The sequence below is a fragment of the Oncorhynchus masou genome, chromosome 25 (genome assembly GCF_036934945.1).
Source record: "Oncorhynchus masou masou isolate Uvic2021 chromosome 25, UVic_Omas_1.1, whole genome shotgun sequence".
NCBI lineage: Eukaryota > Metazoa > Chordata > Actinopteri > Salmoniformes > Salmonidae > Oncorhynchus > Oncorhynchus masou.
The window spans coordinates 14792106-14814034 of record NC_088236.1 but is presented as its reverse complement, the minus strand read 5'-3'; the positions used below and the strand labels follow the sequence as shown (position 1 = coordinate 14814034).

The 21929-nt window shown below is 45.3% G+C and overlaps 1 protein-coding gene across 1 annotated transcript in view; it reads left to right on the top strand.

The window, feature by feature from the left end:
• The window catches only part of LOC135513502 (syntaxin-binding protein 1-like), a 42463-nt gene that overhangs the window by 8247 nt on the left and 12287 nt on the right, over window positions 1–21929 (top strand). The window contains exons 2-12 of the mRNA XM_064936380.1: window positions 6636–6685; window positions 10128–10209; window positions 10747–10823; window positions 11034–11112; window positions 11359–11462; window positions 12744–12892; window positions 13045–13129; window positions 14889–15019; window positions 19164–19271; window positions 19671–19731; window positions 19867–19932. Coding sequence (XP_064792452.1) covers window positions 6636–6685; window positions 10128–10209; window positions 10747–10823; window positions 11034–11112; window positions 11359–11462; window positions 12744–12892; window positions 13045–13129; window positions 14889–15019; window positions 19164–19271; window positions 19671–19731; window positions 19867–19932 — 992 coding nt within the window. The remainder of the gene's footprint in view (window positions 1–6635; window positions 6686–10127; window positions 10210–10746; window positions 10824–11033; window positions 11113–11358; window positions 11463–12743; window positions 12893–13044; window positions 13130–14888; window positions 15020–19163; window positions 19272–19670; window positions 19732–19866; window positions 19933–21929) is intronic.

The following is a 21929-nucleotide window of genomic DNA, read 5'->3' as shown; positions in this document are numbered from 1 at the left end:
GTTATTTTTTACTTTAGTTTATTTAGTAAATATTTTCTTAACTCTATTTCTTGAACTGCATTGTTGTTTAAGGGTTGTATAAGTAAACATTTCACGGTAAGCTGAAACGCCTGTTGTATTCGGTGTATGTGACAAATACAATTTGATTAGAACATACATCAGGATCATCTGGCCCTCTCAGCTCTGGCTGGAAAAGATTGTTATGTAAGGTGTTCAGGAAATTAAGAACATGGGTAGTGTTGTATGGTCCAAGGGTGGCATGGCGGTGGAGGACCCCATTGTGGCTCATAGCTGCGCTTATGATGACATTTCCTCCGCGCTGGCCAGGTATCTCAACGATGGCTCGTTTACCAATGATATTCCTTCCTCTCCTCCTCCACTTAATTCAATTGAATCCAGCCTCATCTATGTATAGGATTTCCTGGGGGATGGGACTTGCATCCAACTCCATGATTCTCTGAAATTACAGCAAATAATGTAATTGCTGTGTAGTGAAGTTCACTGGCAACACCAATGAGTCTCTAATATTTCAACAGTGTAATAATAATAATACACTACTTTACTTGCACATATTCATACCATTCACCCTTCACTCTGGGAATTCCTTTCAAATGGGACTGTAGATGTGCTTCATCCAGAGATGGTGTTTCTTAAGAATGCAGGCTATGGTTGTAAAGCTCACTCTGACATTATGGAAGATGGCAGGGGTTTCAAGAATCTGTTGTTAGATATCCCACAGTCTTATTGTCAGGATTTGGCCAGGGTTGTTCCGGGTTTTGGTCACTAGATGCCCCCATTGTGCTTTTTGACCTTGTGTTTTTCCTTGTTCCCCATTATTATTTGCACCTGTGCCTCGTTTTCCCCTGATTGTATTTAAACCCTTAGTTTCCCTCAGTTCTGTGCTCTGTGTTTGTATGTTAGCACCCAGCCCTAGTGTTCTGTGTATTCTTGTCGATTCCGGTGGATGCTCTTGTGGAATTCTGTTTTTGTTTTTGAGTATCTCTTGAGGCTTTTTTGTGCTATTCCTACCACCTTTTGGATTTACCATTTTTGTATTGAAGGACTTCTCCTTTTTTACTTTATTAAATACACCGTCTTAAGTACTGCTGTGTCTGCCTCATCTTCTGGGTTCTGCTGACTATTCGTGGCTCAGTTGCTTAAGTGACTGTTTCTCACTCCGGAGACCCAGGTTCGTAACCGGGTCCTGACAGAAACACAGAGCCAAAAATGAACCCAGAGGCAGTCAGTTCCCAGGACCTTTTTGCCATGCTGTCCCACCACCAGGAGACTGTCCAACGCCACGAAGCCGCCCTGGTTCAGCAAGAGGCCTTAATGGCTAGACATTCTCATCTTCTGTCGGAGATGCTGACTTCCATTAAGCAAATATCTGATCGTCTTACCCCGGCAACAGTTCCCGTCCCAGTACCTCAGATTCACGTACCCATGGCAGTTAACCCCCTGGCTGAACCTCGTCTTCCACCTCCCCAACGGTTCTCAGGTGATCCAAGTGCTTGTAAAGGGTTTCTCACCCAATGTTCTCTCTCCTTTGAGCTACAACCCTCGTCGTTTCCCACCGACCGGTCTAAGATCGCTTATATCATCACCCTGCTGTCGGAAAAAGCCCTGGCCTGGGCTACTGCTGTGTGGGATGCCCATAGTTCCTGCTGTGCCAGCTACTCTGCCTTTGCTGAGGAATTCAAACGAGTGTTTCAAGGCCCAAGCAGTGGTTCCGACTCAGCCAAACAGCTCCTGACTCTCCACCAAGGTTGGCGCAGCGTGACGGACTATGCCATCCAGTTCCGCACGGTGGCAGCAGCAAGTGGCTGGAACAACAGGCGCTCACGGTGTGCTTTCTGAAAGGCCTTTCCGACACTATCCAAGATGAACTAGCCACTCGGGAACCACCGGACAATCTCGAGTCCCTGATCAAGTTGGCCTCACGCATTGACCAGCATCTGAGAGAGAGAACTCAACCGTAGACCTCTAGCCCCTATCAGTCCCAGCTCCGAGTCCCCACCTTTATCCTCGCTGGCTCCATCGGAACCCATGCAGATTGGACGCATCTCCCAGGCTGAGAGAGACCGCCGGATGAGGATGGTCTATATTGCGGCAAACCGGGCCATTTCCGTTCCACGTGTCCCGGGCTCCAGGGAAACGCTCTGTCCCGTACAGACCGGGGGAACTGTAATGGGAAACATAACCTCCTCCCATCCGTCCAACTCCCGTCTGCTCATTCCAGTCACCCTCTCCTGGAACAACCACAAGCTTCACCTTCAAGCCTTGGTAGACTCTGGAGCCGCAGGTAACTTCATGGATGGTGTCTGGGCGAAGGAGAATGGCGTTCCCTCTGAAACCTCTAAGTGAACCCATGAGGGTCACTACATTGGATGGAAGCCCTTTGGGATCTGGACTTGTCACTCATGTCACTACCTCCTTGCGACTTTCAGTTTCACAACACCAGGAATTGATGAACTTTCATTTGATCTCCTGTTCCGAGTTCCCTCTCGTCCTTGGATACCCCTGGCTTCACAGCCATAACCCTCACATCGACTGGTCTGTGGGCACTATCAAGCAGTGGGGTCCTACGTGCCAAGCTACTTGTATTTTCCAGAATTCCCGGTTCTACTCCCGAGTCTTTAGAATCCATCGACCTGACCCGAGTTCCCGAGTGTTACCATGACCTCAAACTGGTGTTTAGCAAACAGAGGGCCACCATGCTACCACCCCATAGACCTTACGATTGCCCCATCGACCTGTTTCCGGGCACTTGCCCCCCAGGGGTCGGATCTTTTCCCTATCTCCACCCGAACGAGCTGCTATGGATACCTACATCAGGACGCTCTGGAAGCAGGCCTCATGCGTCCATCCACCTCCCCGGCGGGAGCAGGGTTTTTCTTTGTGGCCAAGAAAGACGGTGGATTACGTCCTTGCATCGACTACCGGGGACTTAATGCCATAACCGTCCGTAACCGTTACCCGCTACCCCTTATGGCCACAGCCTTCGAGCTGCTCCAGGAAGCAGTTGTTTTCACTAAGCTTGACCTGCGGAACGCATACCATCTTGTGCGGATCAGACCTGGTGACGAGTGGAAGACCGCTTTCAACACGCCTACTGGTCACTATGAATACTTGGTGATGCCCTTCGGCCTGACCAACGCCCCAGCGGTGTTCCAAGCGCTCATAAACGATGTGCTTAGGGATATGCTTAACATATTTGTGTTCGTTTACTTGGATGACATCCTCATCTTTTCGAGCTCCCTTCAAGAACACACTAAGCATGTCAGACAAGTACTCAAACGCCTCCTGGACAGCCATCTGTACGTTAAGCCGGAAAAATGTGAATTCCATTCATCCCGAGTACAATTCCTGGGATTTGTAGTGGAACCCGGTCGAGTCCAAATGGACCCCAGGAAGGTAGGGGCGGTAGCGGATTGGCCCACCCCAAATCCGTTAAGGAAGTTCAGCGTTTCCTGGGCTTCACAAACTTTTACCGCAAGTTCATCAAGAACTTCAGCTTGGTGGCAGCCCCTCTCTCAGCTTTAACCAAGGGTGGCAATGCAAGGTTTTTGTGGGGAAGAGAAGCTGAGACGGCCTTCCAAGGACTCAAGCAGCGCGTTCTCTCTGCTCCCATCCTGATACTACCGACTACGGATGAACCATTTGTGGTGGAGGTAGACGCATCAGAGGTTGGTGTTGGAGCTGTCCTGTCTCAGAGGGTGAAGACAAGAAGCTTCATCCGTGCGCTTTCTTCTCACACCGGCTTACCCCGACTGAGAGGAACTACGATGTGGGGATCGTGAACTCCTAGCGGTTAAGATGGCATTGAAGGAATGGAGACACTGGCTCGAGGGGCTTCTCACCCGTTTCAAGTGCTTACGGACCACAAAAATCTGGAGTATATCCAGCAGGCGAAGCGGTTGAACTCTAGACAAGCTAGATGGTCTCTTTTCTTCAATCGATTCCAGTTTATCCTCACCTATCGGCCCGGGTCGAAGAATCTCAAACCGGATGCCCTGTCCCGAGTCTACGCTCCTGCCATTTGAGATGACACGGACATGCCTGTCCTTCCTGCTGCTAAGATTGTGGCTCCGATCTCGTGGCAAGTTGAGGATACCGTGAGACGTGCTCAAGCTAGCGAACCGGACCCGAAAGGAGGTCCTGCCAATCGGTTGTTTGTCCCCAAGGCAGTGAGGACTCAGGTCCTTATGTGGGGGCACTCCTCTCGCCTCACCTGTCATCCGGGCGTAGGTCGCACCTTGGAGTTCATCCAGCGTAAGTTCTGGTGGCCTACCATAAGAGAAGACGTTGCCACTTTCGTCAATGCCTGTCCCGTGTGCTGCCAGGGTAAATCTTCTCACCTCCGCCCTCAAGGACTCCTTCACCCTTTACCTGTTCCCCACAGACCCTGGTCCCATATCTCATTGGACTTTATTACTGGACTTCCTCCATCCCATGGCAATACTACTATCCTAGTCATAATCGAGAGGTTTTCAAAGGCGGCCAGGTTCGTCCCTCTGACTAAGTTACCTTCTGCCAAGGAAACGGCTGAGTTGGTAATTAATCATGTGTTCCAAGTCTTCGGCATTCCTCAAGATATGGTTTCTGACAGAGGTCCCCAGTTCGCCTCAAGGTTTTGGAAGGCCTTCTGCCAACTCATGGGGGCTTCTGCCAGTCTATCTTCAGGGTACCATCCAGAGTCCAACGGCCAAACAGAGAGGATGAATCAAGAGCTGGAAACCACCCTCCGATGTATGACTCGTGACAACCCGTCCACATGGTCATCCTTTATTGTTTGGGCCGAATACGCGCACAACACCTTGCGCTCCTCCTCCACTGGTATGTCCCCGGTGTCAGTTTGGCTATGCTCCTCCATTGTTCCCGGACCAGGAGGCAGAAGTCAGAGTGCCTTCAGCCTTGAAGTTCGTCAGACGCTGTCGGCTTATGTGGAGGAAGACCCGTCTTAATCTTATGCGTTCCTCACAGAGGTACCAACAACAAGCCAACAGACGTCGCCGTCCCGGGCCTACCCTGCGCCCCGGCCAGAGAGTCTGGCTCTCCACAAGAGACTTACCTCTACGGGTGGAGTCTCGCAAGCTGTCCCAAAAATACATCGGTCCCTTCAAGGTTGCCAGGAGAGTTAACCCAGTTTCTTATCGCCTACACTTACCCAGATCCCTTAAGATTAATCCCACATTTCACATTTCATTGTTAAAACCTGTTGTTTTTTTCCCCTTGTCCCGGCAGACAGACCTCCCCCTCCGCCTCGTGTTATTGGAGGCCAGCCGGCTTATACCGTCCATCGGATACTGGATTCCCGCCGGGTGCAGCGGTCCTGGCAGTATCTGGTGGACTGGGAAGGCTACGGTCCCGAGGAGCGCTCCTGGGTTCCTGCCAAAGACATCCTGGACCCTGACCTCATTCGTCAGTTCAGGGCCCCGTCAGGAATTCCTAGGGGGCCGTTCCTTTTGTGCTATTCCTACCACCTTTTGGATTTACCATTTTTGTATTGAAGGACTTCTCCTTTTTTACTTTATTAAATACACCATCTTAAGTACTGCTGTGTCTGCCTCATCTTCTGGGTTTTGCTGACTATTCGTGGCTCAGTTGGTTAAGTGACTGTTTCTCACTCCGGAGACCCAGGTTCGTAACCGGGTCCTGACACTTATGGCATCATTTTCAACTACCATTTGCACAATGGAAGCCTCCTGTTGGTCTGCAAATATATAGACATGTTCCACATGGTGGTCTCTTTCAGTTCTACAAAAACAAAATAGCATACAGTACAGTAAACACTACAGTTATACAGTATTCAAGATAAACATGTTACAAAGTAGTATAGCTCCCAATTTCATAAACTGTATATAGTAATACATGAAACACTGGCTTTGTTTCCCCTTACAGTATATATTTTTAATTTATGGTCGTTACTGTGCTTTTGTTGTACCGCTGTCAAGTAGTAAAAGTAATAGAGGTCCAATGTCTGCAGTACATACCTATTCTCATTTTGGAATGTCCGGATGATGGATGCTATGGTGAAGTGGCTCAGATTGTGCTGCACTCTCTGCCCAGCCTCTCTCGAGGTCAAACCGTGGTGGACCACATGGTCCAAACATTAGATGATGAGGAAAGGGAACGTTCTCGAAAGTTGCGGGAACGTTTGCTGTTAGTTGGGATATGTGTCCCAAATGGCACCCTATTCCCTAGGTCCCGGTCAAGAGTAGCACAGTTTAAAGGTAATAGGGTTCCATTTGGGATGCAGAACAGTCTTCCAGAGGGTTCCAAGGGGTGCAATTCCAAAACTCCACACAGATGGAATTCAAGTGTTACACTGTATGACATGCCTACTTCATACCCCTCCGAGGAGTCCATTAAATGCCAACAATGACTGTGTCCTCACCGCTAACACCGTCTGTCACCAGAATTCACGAGAAAAAAATATCTGACATCCATTTTTTAATCTGAAACATTATGCTTAGACGCCCAGGCTTTGCTAATGTTGTTCCAATAGTTGAGTCAGTGAGACCTGGCGAAACTTACTGTATATGACAAGGGGAAATAGCCTACAATGCTTTTATCACAAAAAAAGTTTACTGTGCAAACTGAAGTGTGCTAATCAATGATTTCTCCCTTTACAGGGATTATGAATGACGTCATCAAGAAGGTACACAAGAAAGGAGAATGGAAGGTATGGGCAGCTTTTACAGTGCCTTCAGAAAGTATACTGAACATAAATATAAACGCAACATGCAACAATTTCAAAGAGTTTACTGAGTTACAGTTAATGTAAGGAAATCAGTCAATTGAAATAAGTAAATTAGGCCCGAATCTATGGGTTTTACATGACTGGGCAAGGGTGGATCCATGGGTGGGTCTGGCTCCCAATCAGGTGGGCCTATGCCTACCCATGGATCCGCTGGGAAACCAGGCCCAGCCAATCAGAATGTGGTTTTCCAACAAAAGGGATTTATTACAGACAGAAATACACCTCAGCACCCCTTCAGATGATCCCGCCAGTGAAGAAGCCAGATGTGGAGGTCCTGGGCTGGCATGGTTAAACGTGGTCTACGGTTGTGAGCAGGTTGGACGTATGTATTATGGGGATCCATAATAAATACAAATCTTTCTTTAAATTGACGTTGGAGGCAGCTTACTGTACAGAAAATAACATTCAATTTTCTGGCAGCAGCTCTGGTGGACATTCCTGCAGTCAGGATGCCAATTGCACGCTCCCTCAAAACTTGAGACATCTGTGGTATTGTGTTGACAAAGATGCACATATTAATAATAATATATCCCATTTAGCAGTTTTGTCCAAAGCTTTTTATTTTTTACATATGGGTGGTCCCCCCCAGCTTTTTACCCCCAACAAGGTGCACCTGTGTAATGATCATGCTGTTTAATCAGCTTCTTGATATGCCACACCTGTTAGGTGTATGGATTATCTTGGTAAAGGAGAAATGCTTATTAACAAGATGTAAACAAATTTGTGCTCAACATTTTAAATAAATAAGCTTTTTGTGGGTATGGACAATTTCTGGGATATTTTATTTCAGCTCATTAAACATGGGACCAACACTACATTTTGCGTTTTATATTTTTGTTCAGTATATATTAATACTTTCTGAAGGCACTGCATATCAATGGTTATGAATGACTGCATCTTGGTTATGAATGACTGTGTCTTGGTTATGAATGGATGTGTCTTGGTTATAAATGGCTGCATCTTGGTTATGAATGGCTGCATCTTGGTTATGAATGGATTCGTCTTGGTTATGAATAGCTGCATCTTGGTTATGAATGATTGTGTCTTGGTTATGAATGACTGCTGAATGGATGCGTCTTGGTTATGAATGGTTGTGTCTTGGTTATGAATGGATGCGTCTTGGTTATGAATGGTTGCGTCTTGGTTATGAATGATTGTGTCTTGGTTATGAATGACTGCGTCTTGGTTATGAATGATTGTGTCTTGGTTATGAATGACTGTGTCTTGGTTATGAATGATGCTGTGTGGATCTTTGGTTATGAATGACTGTGTCTTGGTTATGAATGACTGTGTCTTGGTTATGAATGGATGTGTCTTGGTTATGAATGACTGCGTCTTGGTTATGAATATGAATGGTTGCATCTTGGTTATGAATGACTGCATCTTGGTTATGAATGGATGCGTCTTGGTTATGAATGGATGCGTCTTGGTTATGAATAGCTGCATCTTGGTTATGAATGGATTCTTGGTTATGAATGGATGCGTCTTGGTTATGAATGGCTGCATCTTGGTTATGAATGGCTGCGTCTTGGTTATGAATGGCTGCGTCTTGGTTATGAATGATGAATGGTGCGTCTTGGTTATGAATGGCTGCGTCTTGGTTATGAATGGATTCTTGTTATGAATGGATCTTGGTTATGAATGAATGGCTGCGTCTTGGTTATGAATGATTGTGTCTTGGTTATGAATGACTGTGTCTTGGTTATGAATGACTGTGTCTTGGTTATGAATGACTGCGTCTTGGTTATGAATGGATGCGTCTTGGTTATGAATGGATGTGTCTTGGTTATGAATGATTGCGTCTTGGTTATGAATGGCTGCGTCTTGGTTATGAATGGATGCGTCTTGGTTATGAATGGATGCGCTTGGTTATGAATGGCTGCGTCTTGGTTATGAATGATGAATGGCTGCGTCTTGGTTATGAATGACTGTGTCTTGGTTATGAATGGATTGTGTGGATCTTGGTTATGAATGGATGTGTCTTGGTTATGAATGGCTGTGTCTTGGTTATGAATGGTTGTGTCTTGGTTATGAATGACTGCGTCTTGGTTATGAATGATTGTGTCTTGGTTATGAATGACTGCGTCTTGGTTATGAATGATTGTGTCTTGGTTATGAATGACTGCGTCTTGGTTATGAATGGATCTCTTGGTTATGAATGGATCGTCTTGGTTATGAATCTTGGTTATGAATGGATGTGTCTTGGTTATGAATGACTGCGTCTTGGTTATGAATGGATGCGTCTTGGTTATGAATGACTCTTGGTTATGAATGGTTGCGTCTTGGTTATGAATGACTGCGTCTTGGTTATGAATGGCTGCATCTTGGTTATGAATGGCTGCGTCTTGGTTATGAATGGAGCTGCATCTTGGTTATGAATGGATGCGTCTTGGTTATGAATGGATCGCTTGCTTGGTTATGAATGGCTGCGTCTTGGTTATGAATGGCTGCGTCTTGGTTATGAATGATTGTGTCTTGGTTATGAATGGTTGCGTCTTGGTTATGAATGGCTGCGTCTTGGTTATGAATGACTGCATCTTGGTTATGAATGACTGTGTCTTGGTTATGAATGGCTGTGTCTTGGTTATGAATGGCTGTGTCTTGGTTATGAATGGCTGCATCTTGGTTATGAATGGCTGTGTCTTGGTTATGAATGGATGCATCTTGGTTATGAATGGCTGCGTCTTGGTTATGAATGGCTGCATCTTGGTTATGAATGGATGCGTCTTGGTTATGAATGGCTGCATCTTGGTTATGAATGACTGCGTCTTGGTTATGAATGGCTGCATCTTGGTTATGAATGACAGCGTCTTGGTTATGAATGGCTGCATCTTGGTTATGAATGATTGTGTCTTGGTTATGAATAGCTGCATCTTGGTTATGAATGACTGCGTCTTGGTTATGAATGACTGTGTCTTGGTTATGAATGACTGTGTCTTGGTTATGAATGGCTGTGTCTTGGTTATGAATGGCTGTGTCTTGGTTATGAATGGCTGTGTCTTGGTTATGAATGGCTGTGTCTTGGTTATGAATGGCTGCATCTTGGTTATGAATGATTGTGTCTTGGTTATGAATAGCTGTGTCTTGGTTATGAATGACTGTGTCTTGGTTATGAATGACTGCATCTTGGTTATGAATGACTGTGTCTTGGTTATGAATGGCTGCGTCTTGGTTATGAATGACTGCATCTTGGTTATGAATGGCTGCGTCTTGGTTATGAATGGTTGCGTCTTGGTTATGATAGTACATGATAGCGCTGGTCTTCGCCCAAATGGCACCCTATTCCCTATATAGCGTACTGCTTTTGACTAGAGCCCTTGACGCACTGTGACCTCTGACCTGTGTCCTCCCTTCCCTGCCCCAGGTGCTGGTCGTAGACAAGCTGAGCATGAGGATGATGTCATCCTGCTGTAAGATGACAGATATCATGTCAGAGGGCATCACCAGTGAGTACCACTCAATGTCCCACATATACACACTTCCTGTTCAGCATCCCTTCAAGGTGATACACCATGTTTTTTATTTGCATTGTTATTTCAGAAAATGTCAATAATATATCTGCAGTAATAATGGAATTAAGTTTTTCACAGTGTTACTTACCCACCAGAGATTGGCTGTGATATTCTCTTATTGATTTCTCCCACCGGAAAGTTGCTTTGAATTTGTGGCTGTCTTATCTAGTGGCCAATGTAATTTCCTGGTTGCAAAAATTATTTACTTAAAATGTATCCCCCACATCCAATTTCTCTGTAACACAGCAGAGACTTGCACTTGAGCCTTTTACTTTCTGTTTTGGTCCACCTGCCTCAAACAGCTGTAAAAAAAAAAAAAGTTTTGTTTAATTTCACAGCGATTTATATGGTACAATGATTCCCTACACTATTCAGTGCTTGTTTTCTAACATAAACTGAAATTGAGCGAACAGTGTAGCACCTTCAATTGACTAACTGAATGGCTGTGCTTTTCTGTCTTCTCCTGTCCAGTTGTTGAAGACATCGGCAAGAAACGGGAGCCTCTCCCAAGCATGGAGGCCATCTACTTAATAACTCCCAATGATGAGGTATGGGAGCCATTTGGTAGATGCTTTCATCGAAAGCATTTACTGTGGTACATTCATGCATGAACATATGGGTGGCTCCAGTGGGATATGAAACCCACAGCTCTGGAGATGGAAACACCATGCTCTACCATCTAAGCCACACAGGACCACAGACGTTCTGCTTTCTATGGTAAGATTCTAATGATGTTGCCAACCGTTCCTTCTCCCCAGACTGTGGAGGCACTCATAGATGACTTCAGAGACCCTCGGTCGCCCAGATACAGAGGAGCTCACGTCTTCTTCACTGACAGTGAGTAATATCAGAGAGACCCGGGACGACGACATACCATCGCCTGCTGTATATGTCAATTAGAGTATGGAGCAGTCTGACCGCCTGCTGGAGTACTGGGAACGGACTAACAGATGAAACGACAGTCAACTCCTCTTTGACACCATACCAACACTCAACCTTCCACAGTAGAGTATATTGATTTCTATTCTATTTCCCTTTTTCTTTCATCTTTTAATTAATATTTTTGTCCCCCCTCCCTCACAGCAATCCCAGATTCATTGTTTAATTTGTTGACGAAATCCCGCGCGTCCAAAGCCATGAAGACCTTGACTGAGATCCACATCGCCTTTCTGCCCTATGAGTCTCAGGTGAGAACCTGTCTGTCTGTCTGTCTTATGAGTCTCAGGTGAGAACCTGTCTGTCTGTCTGTCTGTCTGTCTTATGAGTCTCAGGTCAGAACTGCCTGTCTGTCTGTCTGTCTGTCTGTCTGTCTGTCTGTCTGTCTGTCTGTCTGTCTGTCTGCCCTATGAGTCTCAGGTCTGAACTGTCTGTCTGTCTGAAAGAAAGCACAATTGGAGAGGGGGAGGAATAAGCGAAGAGAAGGGGAGGAGTAGATGAGGGATTGCTGAATGAGCTGGGTTTGTCTCCTCTCTCTCCTGATGGAATGTTCCAGAGCAGAGCGGAGTGGCTAGAAGGGAGGCTCTAATCCCTCACCTCATTGGCTGATGTAGCAACATACTGGCCAGTAGCCAATGGGGGGTGAAGTAGGGTTGTGTGACAAGGGGAAGTTGTTTGCACACCAAATGGGCGATCAACAGATGGGCTCAACCATGTAGAGGTGCCAGTGACAGTGGTGGTGCATGGGGAAAGAGAGAGCCTGCCTGACATTATGGGGCAAGTAGAGAAAGTGGGAAAGGATGGAGGAGCAGAATTAGGAAGCGAAATAGGAAGTGTCAGATTGGAAATAAACTGTCATTTATGTCATAATGGTGCATTTGGGAAATCCCTCCTACAAAAATAATGAAAGATGTCGCATCTGCTCCTACAGCACTGTACTGTGTTGTCAGTCATTTGGGCAGCACTCAGCGTAATGAAAGAGGATTATATTACCCCCCCCCCCACGCACACACACACACACACACACACACTGTTTGACTCAATCTCACACACTGCCACTGTGCCACCTGCACGACCGACCCTGCATGCCCACTGGATAGGGTTGCAAAATTGTGTTAATTTCCACCAAATTCCCGGTTGTAGGATTCATGGATATCTTGCTCATTCCATCCTGATTACAGGAATATTCCAAATATTTTCGGAAAGTGACCGTAATATTTGGAGTCTAGGCCGGGCAACTGTAAAAGACTTTGTGACAACTATTGATGTAAAAAGAGCCTAATAAAATACATGTCATTAATTATTTCTCTGTGTGTATGTAGCAGTGGAGGCTGCTGAGGGGAGGACGGCTCATAATAATGGCTGGAACAGAGCTAATGGAATAGAAACCATGTGTTTGATGTATTTGATACCATTCCACTGATTCCGCTCCAGTCATTACCCAGAGCCCGTTCTTTCCATTTAAGGTGCCACCAACCTCCTGTGGTATGTATGTCTATTCCCTCTTATCTGTCTTATGTCTGTGTGTCTAGGTGTTTTCCCTGGACAAGACAGATGCCTTCCAGGACTTCTACAGCCCCTACAAGGCTGACATTAAGCACAACATGTTGGAGCGCTGTGCTGAGCAGATCGCCACTCTCTGCAATACCCTGAAGGAATACCCTGGCGTCAGATACAGAGGGTGAGAGAGAGAGAGGGAGAGAGGAAGCACTATCAGTCACTAGGCTTTCTATTGTACTGATACACAGCGTTTAACTCCTATCGTGTCTAACACCTGTATAGACTGTTGTCTGTTGGAAAGCTAAGAGCCTGTCTGTTGTCTACTTGACTCAGGGAGTATAAAGACTGTACCACTCTGGCTCAGCTCCTGCAGGACAAGCTGGATGGCTACAAGGCAGACAACCCCACCATGGGAGAGGTGAGGCAGGAGAGCAGACAACCCCACCATGGGAGAGGTGAGGCAGGAGAGCAGACAACCCCACCATGGGAGAGGTGAGGCAGGAGAGCAGACAACCCCACCATGGGAGAGGTGAGGCAGGAGAGCAGACAACCCCACCATGGGAGAGGTGAGGCAGGAGAGCAGACAACCCCACCATGGGAGAGGTGAGGCAGGAGAGCAGACAACCCCACTATGGGAGGTGAGGCAGGAGAGCAGACAACCCCACCATGGGAGAGGTGAGGCAGGAGAGCAGACAACCCCACCATGGGAGAGGTGAGGCAGGAGAGCAGACAACCCCACCATGGGAGAGGTGGGAGGCAGGAGAGCAGACAACCCCACCATGGGAGAGGTGAGGCAGGAGAGCAGACAACCCCACCATGGGAGAGGTGAGGCAGGAGGTGAGCAGGGGAGAGGTGAGGCAGGAGAGCAGACAACCCCACCATGGGAGAGGTGAGGCAGGAGAGCAGACAACCCCACCATGGGAGAGGTGAGGCAGGAGAGCAGACAACCCCACCATGGGAGAGGTGAGGCAGGAGAGCAGACAACCCCACCATGGGAGAGGTGAGGCAGGAGAGCAGACAACCCCACCATGGGAGAGGTGAGGCAGGAGAGCAGACAACCCCACCATGGGAGAGGTGAGGCAGGAGAGCAGACAACCCCACCATGGGAGAGGTGAGGCAGGAGAGCAGACAACCCCACCATGGGAGAGGTGAGGCAGGAGAGCAGACAACCCCACCATGGGAGAGGTGAGGCAGGAGAGCAGACAACCCCACCATGGGAGAGGTGAGGCAGGAGAGAAGACAACCCCACCATGGGAGAGGTGAGGCAGGAGAGCAGACAACCCCACCATGGGAGAGGTGAGGCAGGAGAGCAGACAACCCCACCATGGGAGAGGTGAGGCAGGAGAGCAGACAACCCCTCCATGGGAGAGGTGAGGCAGGAGAGCAGACAACCCCACCATGGGAGAGGTGAGGCAGGAGAGCAGACAACCAGGGTAGGAGTAAATTCCATTTCAATTCCAGTCAATTCAGATAGTAAACATTGGAGAGAATTTGTCTTGTAATTTCAGTGTGCTCCCTGAATTGACTGGAATTGAAATGGAATTGACCTCAACCCTAAAGCCAACCAACCATAATGATTTCACTGGGACAGGGCCTTACAAAACACACTGAGCCAGTGAATGGTAAAAACAGCAGGTTGTGTTAGCGATCCCCTGCTGGGTGTCAACTAACGGTGGCCATTCAACATATATAAATGATGTCGATGTTCAGGTCCGAGGCGATAGTATAGCCACCAGCTGGTTTTAGCCTGGTTTTAGCATGGTGTGTTTTGTCCTTTAGGTTACATTGAAACACGTCATTACGTAAAACCAATGTAGCACGCACAAGCTAAATAATGGAATAGTAGAATCTACAGTTGTTGGAACATTTTGGAGGTTATGTATGAAACTGTAATAGTGTAGTTGAATCATAATGTAAACACACATACCACTGGCACATGGAACAGTGGTACCGTTCAGTTGGTAGAGCATGGCGTTTGCAACGCCAGGGTTGTGGGTTCGATTCCTGGGGCCCCCCATACGTAAGATTTGTACACACATGACTGTAAGTCGCTTTGGATCAGAGCATCTGCTCAATGGCATATATTATATTATAGAAACATATTATTATAAACCTCATTGTCCAGCCTTTTGTCTTTGTCAGTTTATATTTCCCCTCTTTCCCTCCTCCCTGCTTAGGGTCCAGACAAGTCTCGCTCCCAGCTCCTGATTCTGGACCGAGGCTTTGACCCGGTCTCTCCCATCCTCCATGAACTCACCCTCCAAGCCATGGGCTATGACCTGCTGGGCATCGAGAACGACGTCTACAAGTAAACACACACACACACACAGGCACACAGGCACACAGGCACAGCCTAGCAAGGGGTTCATGGCACCACAAAATGAAATAGAACATATAGGATCTCTTTCTCCATGTTAACAATAGGATCTATATGGAACAATAGGATCTCTATGTGAACAATAGGATCTCTATGTGAACAATAGCATGTCTATCTCTATGTGAACAATAGCATATATAACTCTATGTGAACAATAGGCTCTCTATGTGCAGAATAGGATCTATATGGAATAATAGGATCTATACGTGAACAATAGCATCTCTATCTCTATGTGAACAATAGCATCTCTATCTCTATGTGATCGATAGGATCTCTATTTGAACAATAGGATAACTGTTTTTTTATGAAGAATCAACAACAAGTGGGACACAATCATGAAGTGGAACGACATTTATTGGATATTTCAAACTTTTTTAACAAATCAAAAACTGACAAATTGGGCGTGCAAAATTATTCAGCCCCTTTACTTTCAGTGCAGCAAACTCTCTCCAGAAGTTCAGTGAGGATCTCTGAATGATCCAATGTTGACCTAAATGACTAATGATGATAAATACAATCCACCTGTGAGTAATCAGGTCTCCGTATAAATGCACCTGCACTGTGATAGTCTCAGAGGTCCGTTAAAAGCGCAGAGAGCATCATGAAGAACAAGGAACACACCAGGCAGGTCCGAGATACTGTTGTGAAGAAGTTTAAAGCCGGATTTGGATACAAAAAGATTTCCCAAGCTTTAAACATCCCAAGGAGCACTGTGCATGCGATAATATTGAAATGGAAGGAGTATCAGACCACTGCAAATCTACCAAGACCTGGCCGTCCCTCTAAACTTTCAGCTCATACAAGGAGAAGACTGATCAGAGATGCAGCCAAGAGGCCCATGATCACTCTGGATAAACTGCAGAGATCTACAGCTGAGGTGGGAGACTCTGTCCATAGGACAACAATCAGCCGTATATTGCACAAATCTGGCCTTTATGGAAGAGTGGCAAGAAGAAAGCCATTTCTTAAAGATATCCATAAAAAGTGTTGTTTAAAGTTTGCCACAAGCCACCTGGGAGACACACCAAACATGTGGAAGAAGGTGCTCTGGTCAGATGAAACCAAAATGTAACTTTTTGGCAACAATGCAAAATGTTATGTTTGGCGTAAAAGCAACACAGCTCATCACCCGGACCACACCATCACCACTGTCAAACATGGTGGTGGCAGCATCATGGTTTGGGCCTGCTTTTCTTCAGCAGGGACAGGGAAGATGGTTCAAATTGATGGGAAGATGGAGCCAAATACAGGACCATTCTGGAAGAAAACCTGATGGAGTCTGCAAAAGACCTGAGACTGGGACGGAGATTTGTCTTCCAACAAGACAATGATCCAAAACATAAAGCAAAATCTACAATGGAATGGTTCAAAAATAAACATATCCAGGTGTTAGAATGGCCAAGTCAAAGTCCAGACCTGAATCCAATCGAGAATCTGTGGAAAGAACTGAAAACCGCTGTTCACAAATGCTCTCCATCCAACCTCACTGAGCTCGAGCTGTTTTGCAAGGAGGAATGGGAAAATATTTCAGTCTCTCGATGTGCCAAACTGATAGAGACATACCCCAAGCGACTTACAGCTGTAATCGCAGCAAAAGGTGGCGCTACAAAGTATTAACTTAAGGGGGCTGAATAATTTTGCACGCCCAATTTTTCAGTTTTTGATTTGTTAAAAAAGTTTGAAATATCCAATAAATGTTGTTCCACTTCATGATTGTGTCCCACTTGTTGTTGATTCTTCACAAAAAAATAAAGTTTTATATCTTTATGTTTGAAGCCTGCAAAAGGTCGCAAAGTTCAAGGGGGGCGAATACTTTCGCAAGGCACTGTATATGGACAATAGGATCTATATCTCTATGTGAACAATAGGATCTATATCTCTATGTGAACAATAGGATCTATATCTCTATGTGAACAATAGGATCTATATCTCTATGTGAACAGTAGGATCTATATCTCTAAGTGAACAATAGGATCTATATCTTTATGTGAACAATAGGATCTCTATCTCTATGTGAACAATAGGATCTATATCTATGTGAGCAATAGGATCTCTATCTCTATGTGAACAATAGGATCTATATCTATGTGAGTAATAGGATCTCTATCTCTCTGTGAACAATAGGATCTCTATGTGAACAATATGATCTCTGTGAACAGTAGGATATCTTTCTCTATGTGAACAATAGGATCTATATGGAACAAGAGGATATATATCCATATGTGAACAATAGGATCTCTGTGTGAACAATATTATCTCTATGTGAACAGTAGGATATCTTTCTCTATGTGAACAATAGGATCTATATGGAACAAGAGGATATATATCCATATGTGAACAATAGGATCTCTGTGAACAATAGGATCTATATCTCTATGTGAACAATATGATCTCTATGTGAACAATAGGATCTATATCTACATGTGAACAATAGGATCTATATGGAACAAGAGGATATATCCATATGTGAACAATAGGATCTAAATGTGAACACCAGGATATATATGTGAACAATAGTGAACAATGTGAACTATCCATACATTATATGATTTAAAGGATATCGATGTAACGGTTCTCGTCTGTCGAAGGAGAAGGACAAAAATGCAGCGTGATGGTTATTCATGTTCTTTAATGAAGAGGAACTCGACATGAAATAACTAACTATACAAAAACAACAAACGGAACGTGAAAACCTATACAGCCTAGGAGAGGAGAAAGGCTCCGGCAGCGCTGAACAGGCGGGAGACTCCGGCACACCAACACAGCAACTCCCTCATTACTCGCTCCTCCAATTTCCCCATTAACTCCTTCACAGTCTCTGCTTCGCTCACCTCCAACACCGGCTCTGGTTCTGGTCTCCTCCTTGGCTCCTCACGATAAACAGGGAGAGTTGGCTCAGGTCTGACTCCTGACTCTGCCACACTCTCCCTGAGCCCCTCCCCCCCAATAAATTTTTGGGGCTGACTCACGGGCTTCCATCCGCGTCGCCGTGCTGCCTCCTCATACCGGCGCCTCTCCGCTTTTCCGCCTCCAGTTCTTCTTTGGGGCGGCGATATTCTCCAGGCTGAGCCCAGGGTCCTTCTCCGTCCAATTCGTCCTCCCATGTCCATTCCTCTCTTTGTTGCTCCTGCTGTTGCTGTTGCCTGTTACCATGCCGCTTGGTCCTGTTGTGGTGGGTGATTCTGTAACGGTTCTCGTCTGTCGAAGGAGAAGCGGACCAAAATGCAGCGTGGTGGTTATTCATGTTCTTTAATGAAAAAGAACTCGACATGAAATAACTAACTATACAAAAACAACAAATGGAACGTGAAAACCTATACAGCCTATCTGGTGACAACAAACACAGAGACAGGAATAATCACCCACGAAATACTCAAAGAATATGGCTGCCTAAATATGGTTCCCAATCAGAGACAACGATAAACACCTTCCTCTGATTGAGAACCACTCCAGACAGCCATAGACTATGCTAGATACCCCCCACTAAGCCACACACCCAATACCTAACAAAACCCCAAGACAAAACACACCACAATAAAACCATGTCACACCCTGGCCTGACCAAATAAATAAAGACAAACACAATAAACTTTGACCAGGGCGTGACAATCGATCCCTAAGTTAAATAAATTATATCTATGTCTGGCAGCATATCTTTAGGTCCATCTCTTATTTTGTTAGGAAGTCATCCTATACTGTAGTTTCTTGTTTGGTTTGAATTCTAAATCAACATTTGAGCATTTCTGTTTGCTGTTATGGACTGCTCTCTCTCACCACTCTCTCTCTCTCTCTTTCTCATCGCTCTCTCTCACCACTCTCTCTCTCTCTTTCTCATCGCTCTCTCTCGAACCTCTCATTCTCATCTCTCTCACCTCTTTCTCATCTCTCTCGCTCACCTCTTTCTCATATCTCTCGCTCATCTCTCCCTGTGTCGTCTCTCTTTCCCTCACCTTTCTCTCTGTGTGTGTGTGTGTGTGTGTGTGTGTGTGTGTGTGTGTGTGTGTGTGTGTGTGTGTGTGTGTGTGTGTGTGTGTGTGTGTGTGTGTGTGTGTGTGTGTGTGTGTGTGTGTGTCAGGTATGACACCAGCGGGATGGGGGAGGTCAAGGAGAAGGCGGTGTTGCTGGATGAGGACGATGATCTGTGGATGAGTCTCAGACACAAGCACATTGCAGAAGTCACCACGTGAGTCTCTAACAAATACAAATAGGATGCTCCCTTGGTACACACACACACACACACACACACACACACACACACACACACACACACACACACACACACACACACACACACACACACATATATCTCTTTCCCTCACCTTTCTGTGTGTGTGTGACATATGTATATATATATATATATATATATATATATATATATATATACTGTATATAAATATACTGTATATATATATATATATACTGTATATATACATACATGTATATATACATATATAACGAGAAAGCACACACACACAGACACAAGCGTGCATCATTCTTTAATTAATCTATCGCTCTCACAATCTCTTTCTCGCCCTCTCCCCCCACCCCTCCCTCCCTCTCTTTTGCACATACATTCAAACAGGGCTGTGACCCGTTCTCTGAAAGAATTCTCATCCACCAAAAAGATGAACACAGGAGAGAAGGTACTGTACTCTAATTTCAGTCTGTATTAGTCCTACAGTACTGCATTATTGACTTGAGAAGAGTCCTTTACCCCCTGTATTGTATTGGCTGCTGTGTGTGTCTAACAGTGATGTGCTGTTCTGGGTTTGTTTCAGACCACAATGAAAGACTTGGCTCAGATGCTGAAGAAGATGCCCCAGTATCAGAAAGAGCTGAGCAAGGTAAGTGTGTCTTAGGAGTGTGTTGATGCATGTCCTGTCACAGAATACATTGTAGACAACAAAAAAAGAAAGAAAAGATGCAGTGAAAGTTAACATTATGTTTTCGAATGACATCCCCAAGAGGTAAAATATATAGTGAAAACAATAGTGGTCCTAAAACGGAACCTTGAGGAACACCGAAATGTACAGTTGATTTGTCAGAGGACAAGCCATTCACAGAGACAAACTGATATCTTTCCGACAGATAAGGTCGAAACCAATTTGGGTTTCCAATCTCTCCAAAAGAATGTGGTGATCAATGGTATCAAAACCAGCACAAAGGTCTAGGAGCACGAGGACAGATATATCAACTGTTCCCCCAGGCAGCTGTGACATATATCAACTGTTCCCTCAGGCAGCTGTGACGTATATCAACTGTTCCCCCAGGCAGCTGTGATGTATATCAACTGTTCCCTCAGGCAGCTGTGATGTATATCAACTGTTCCCTCAGGCAGCTGTGATGTATATCAACTGTTCCCCAAGGCAGCTGGGATGTATATCAACTGTTCCCCCAGGCAGCTGTGATGTATATCAACTGTTCCCCCAGGCAGCTGTGACGTATATCAACTGTTCCCTCAGGCAGCTGTGATGTATATCAACTTATCCCTCAGGCACCTGTGATGTATATCAGCTGTTCCCTCAGGCAGCTGTGATGTATATCAACTGTTCCCCCAGGCAGCTGTGATGTATATCAACTGTTCCCCCCCAGGCAGCTGTGATGTATATCAACTATTCCCTCAGGCGGCTGTGATGTATATCAACTGTTCCCCCAGGCAGCTATTACGTATATCAACTGTTCCCCCAGGCAGCTGTGATGTATATCAACTGTTCCCCCAGGCAGCTGTGATGTATATCAACTGTTCCCCCAGGCAGCTATTACGTATATCATGTTGAAGACCTTTACTATGTACTATGTACTATCCCACACATTCATATTCCACGAAGGCATAGGTGTCAAACTCATGGAGGGAATGAGCGGTTGCAGGTTTTTGCTCCTCCCTTGTACTTGATTGATGAATTAAGGTTATTGATTAGTAAGGAACTCCCCTCACCTGGTTGTCTGGGTCTTAATTGAAAGGAAAAACAAATAACCAGCAGACACTAGGCCCTCCATGGAATGAGTTGACTCCCCTGAAGTCTACGGGATTCTGAGGCTTCAGCAATGATACTATACACAATGATACTATACACCTTGAAACTATACTTTACACACTGATAATATACACAATGATACTATACTATACACAATATAATATATCCCATTTAGCAGACGCTTTTGTCCAAAGCGACTTACAAGTCGGCTGGGGCCACTACATTCATATGGGTCCCCAGCTTAGGTGTCAAACCACGACGGGGAATGGCGTTGCAAGCGCCATGCTCTACCGACTGAGCCACACAGGACACAATGATACTATACACAATGATACTATACACAATGATACTATACACAATGATACTATACACACTGATATTATAAACACTGATACTATATTATACACAATGATACCATACACAATGATACTATACTGTACACAATGATACTATACACACTGATACCATACATAATGATACTATGCGCACTGATACTATACACAATGATACTATGCACACAGATACTATACTATACACAATGATACTAAACACAATGACACTATACACACTGATACTATACACACAGATACTATACTATACACAATGATACTATACACAATGATACTATACACAATGATACTATACACAATGATACTATACAAACTGATACTATACACACGGATACTATACTCACTGACATCATACTATACACACTGATACTATACACACTGATACTATACACACTGATACTATACTATACACACTGATACCATACATAATGATACTATGCGCACTGATACTATACACACAGATACTATACTATACACAATGATATGGGGCGGCAGGGTAGCCTAGTGGTTAGAGCG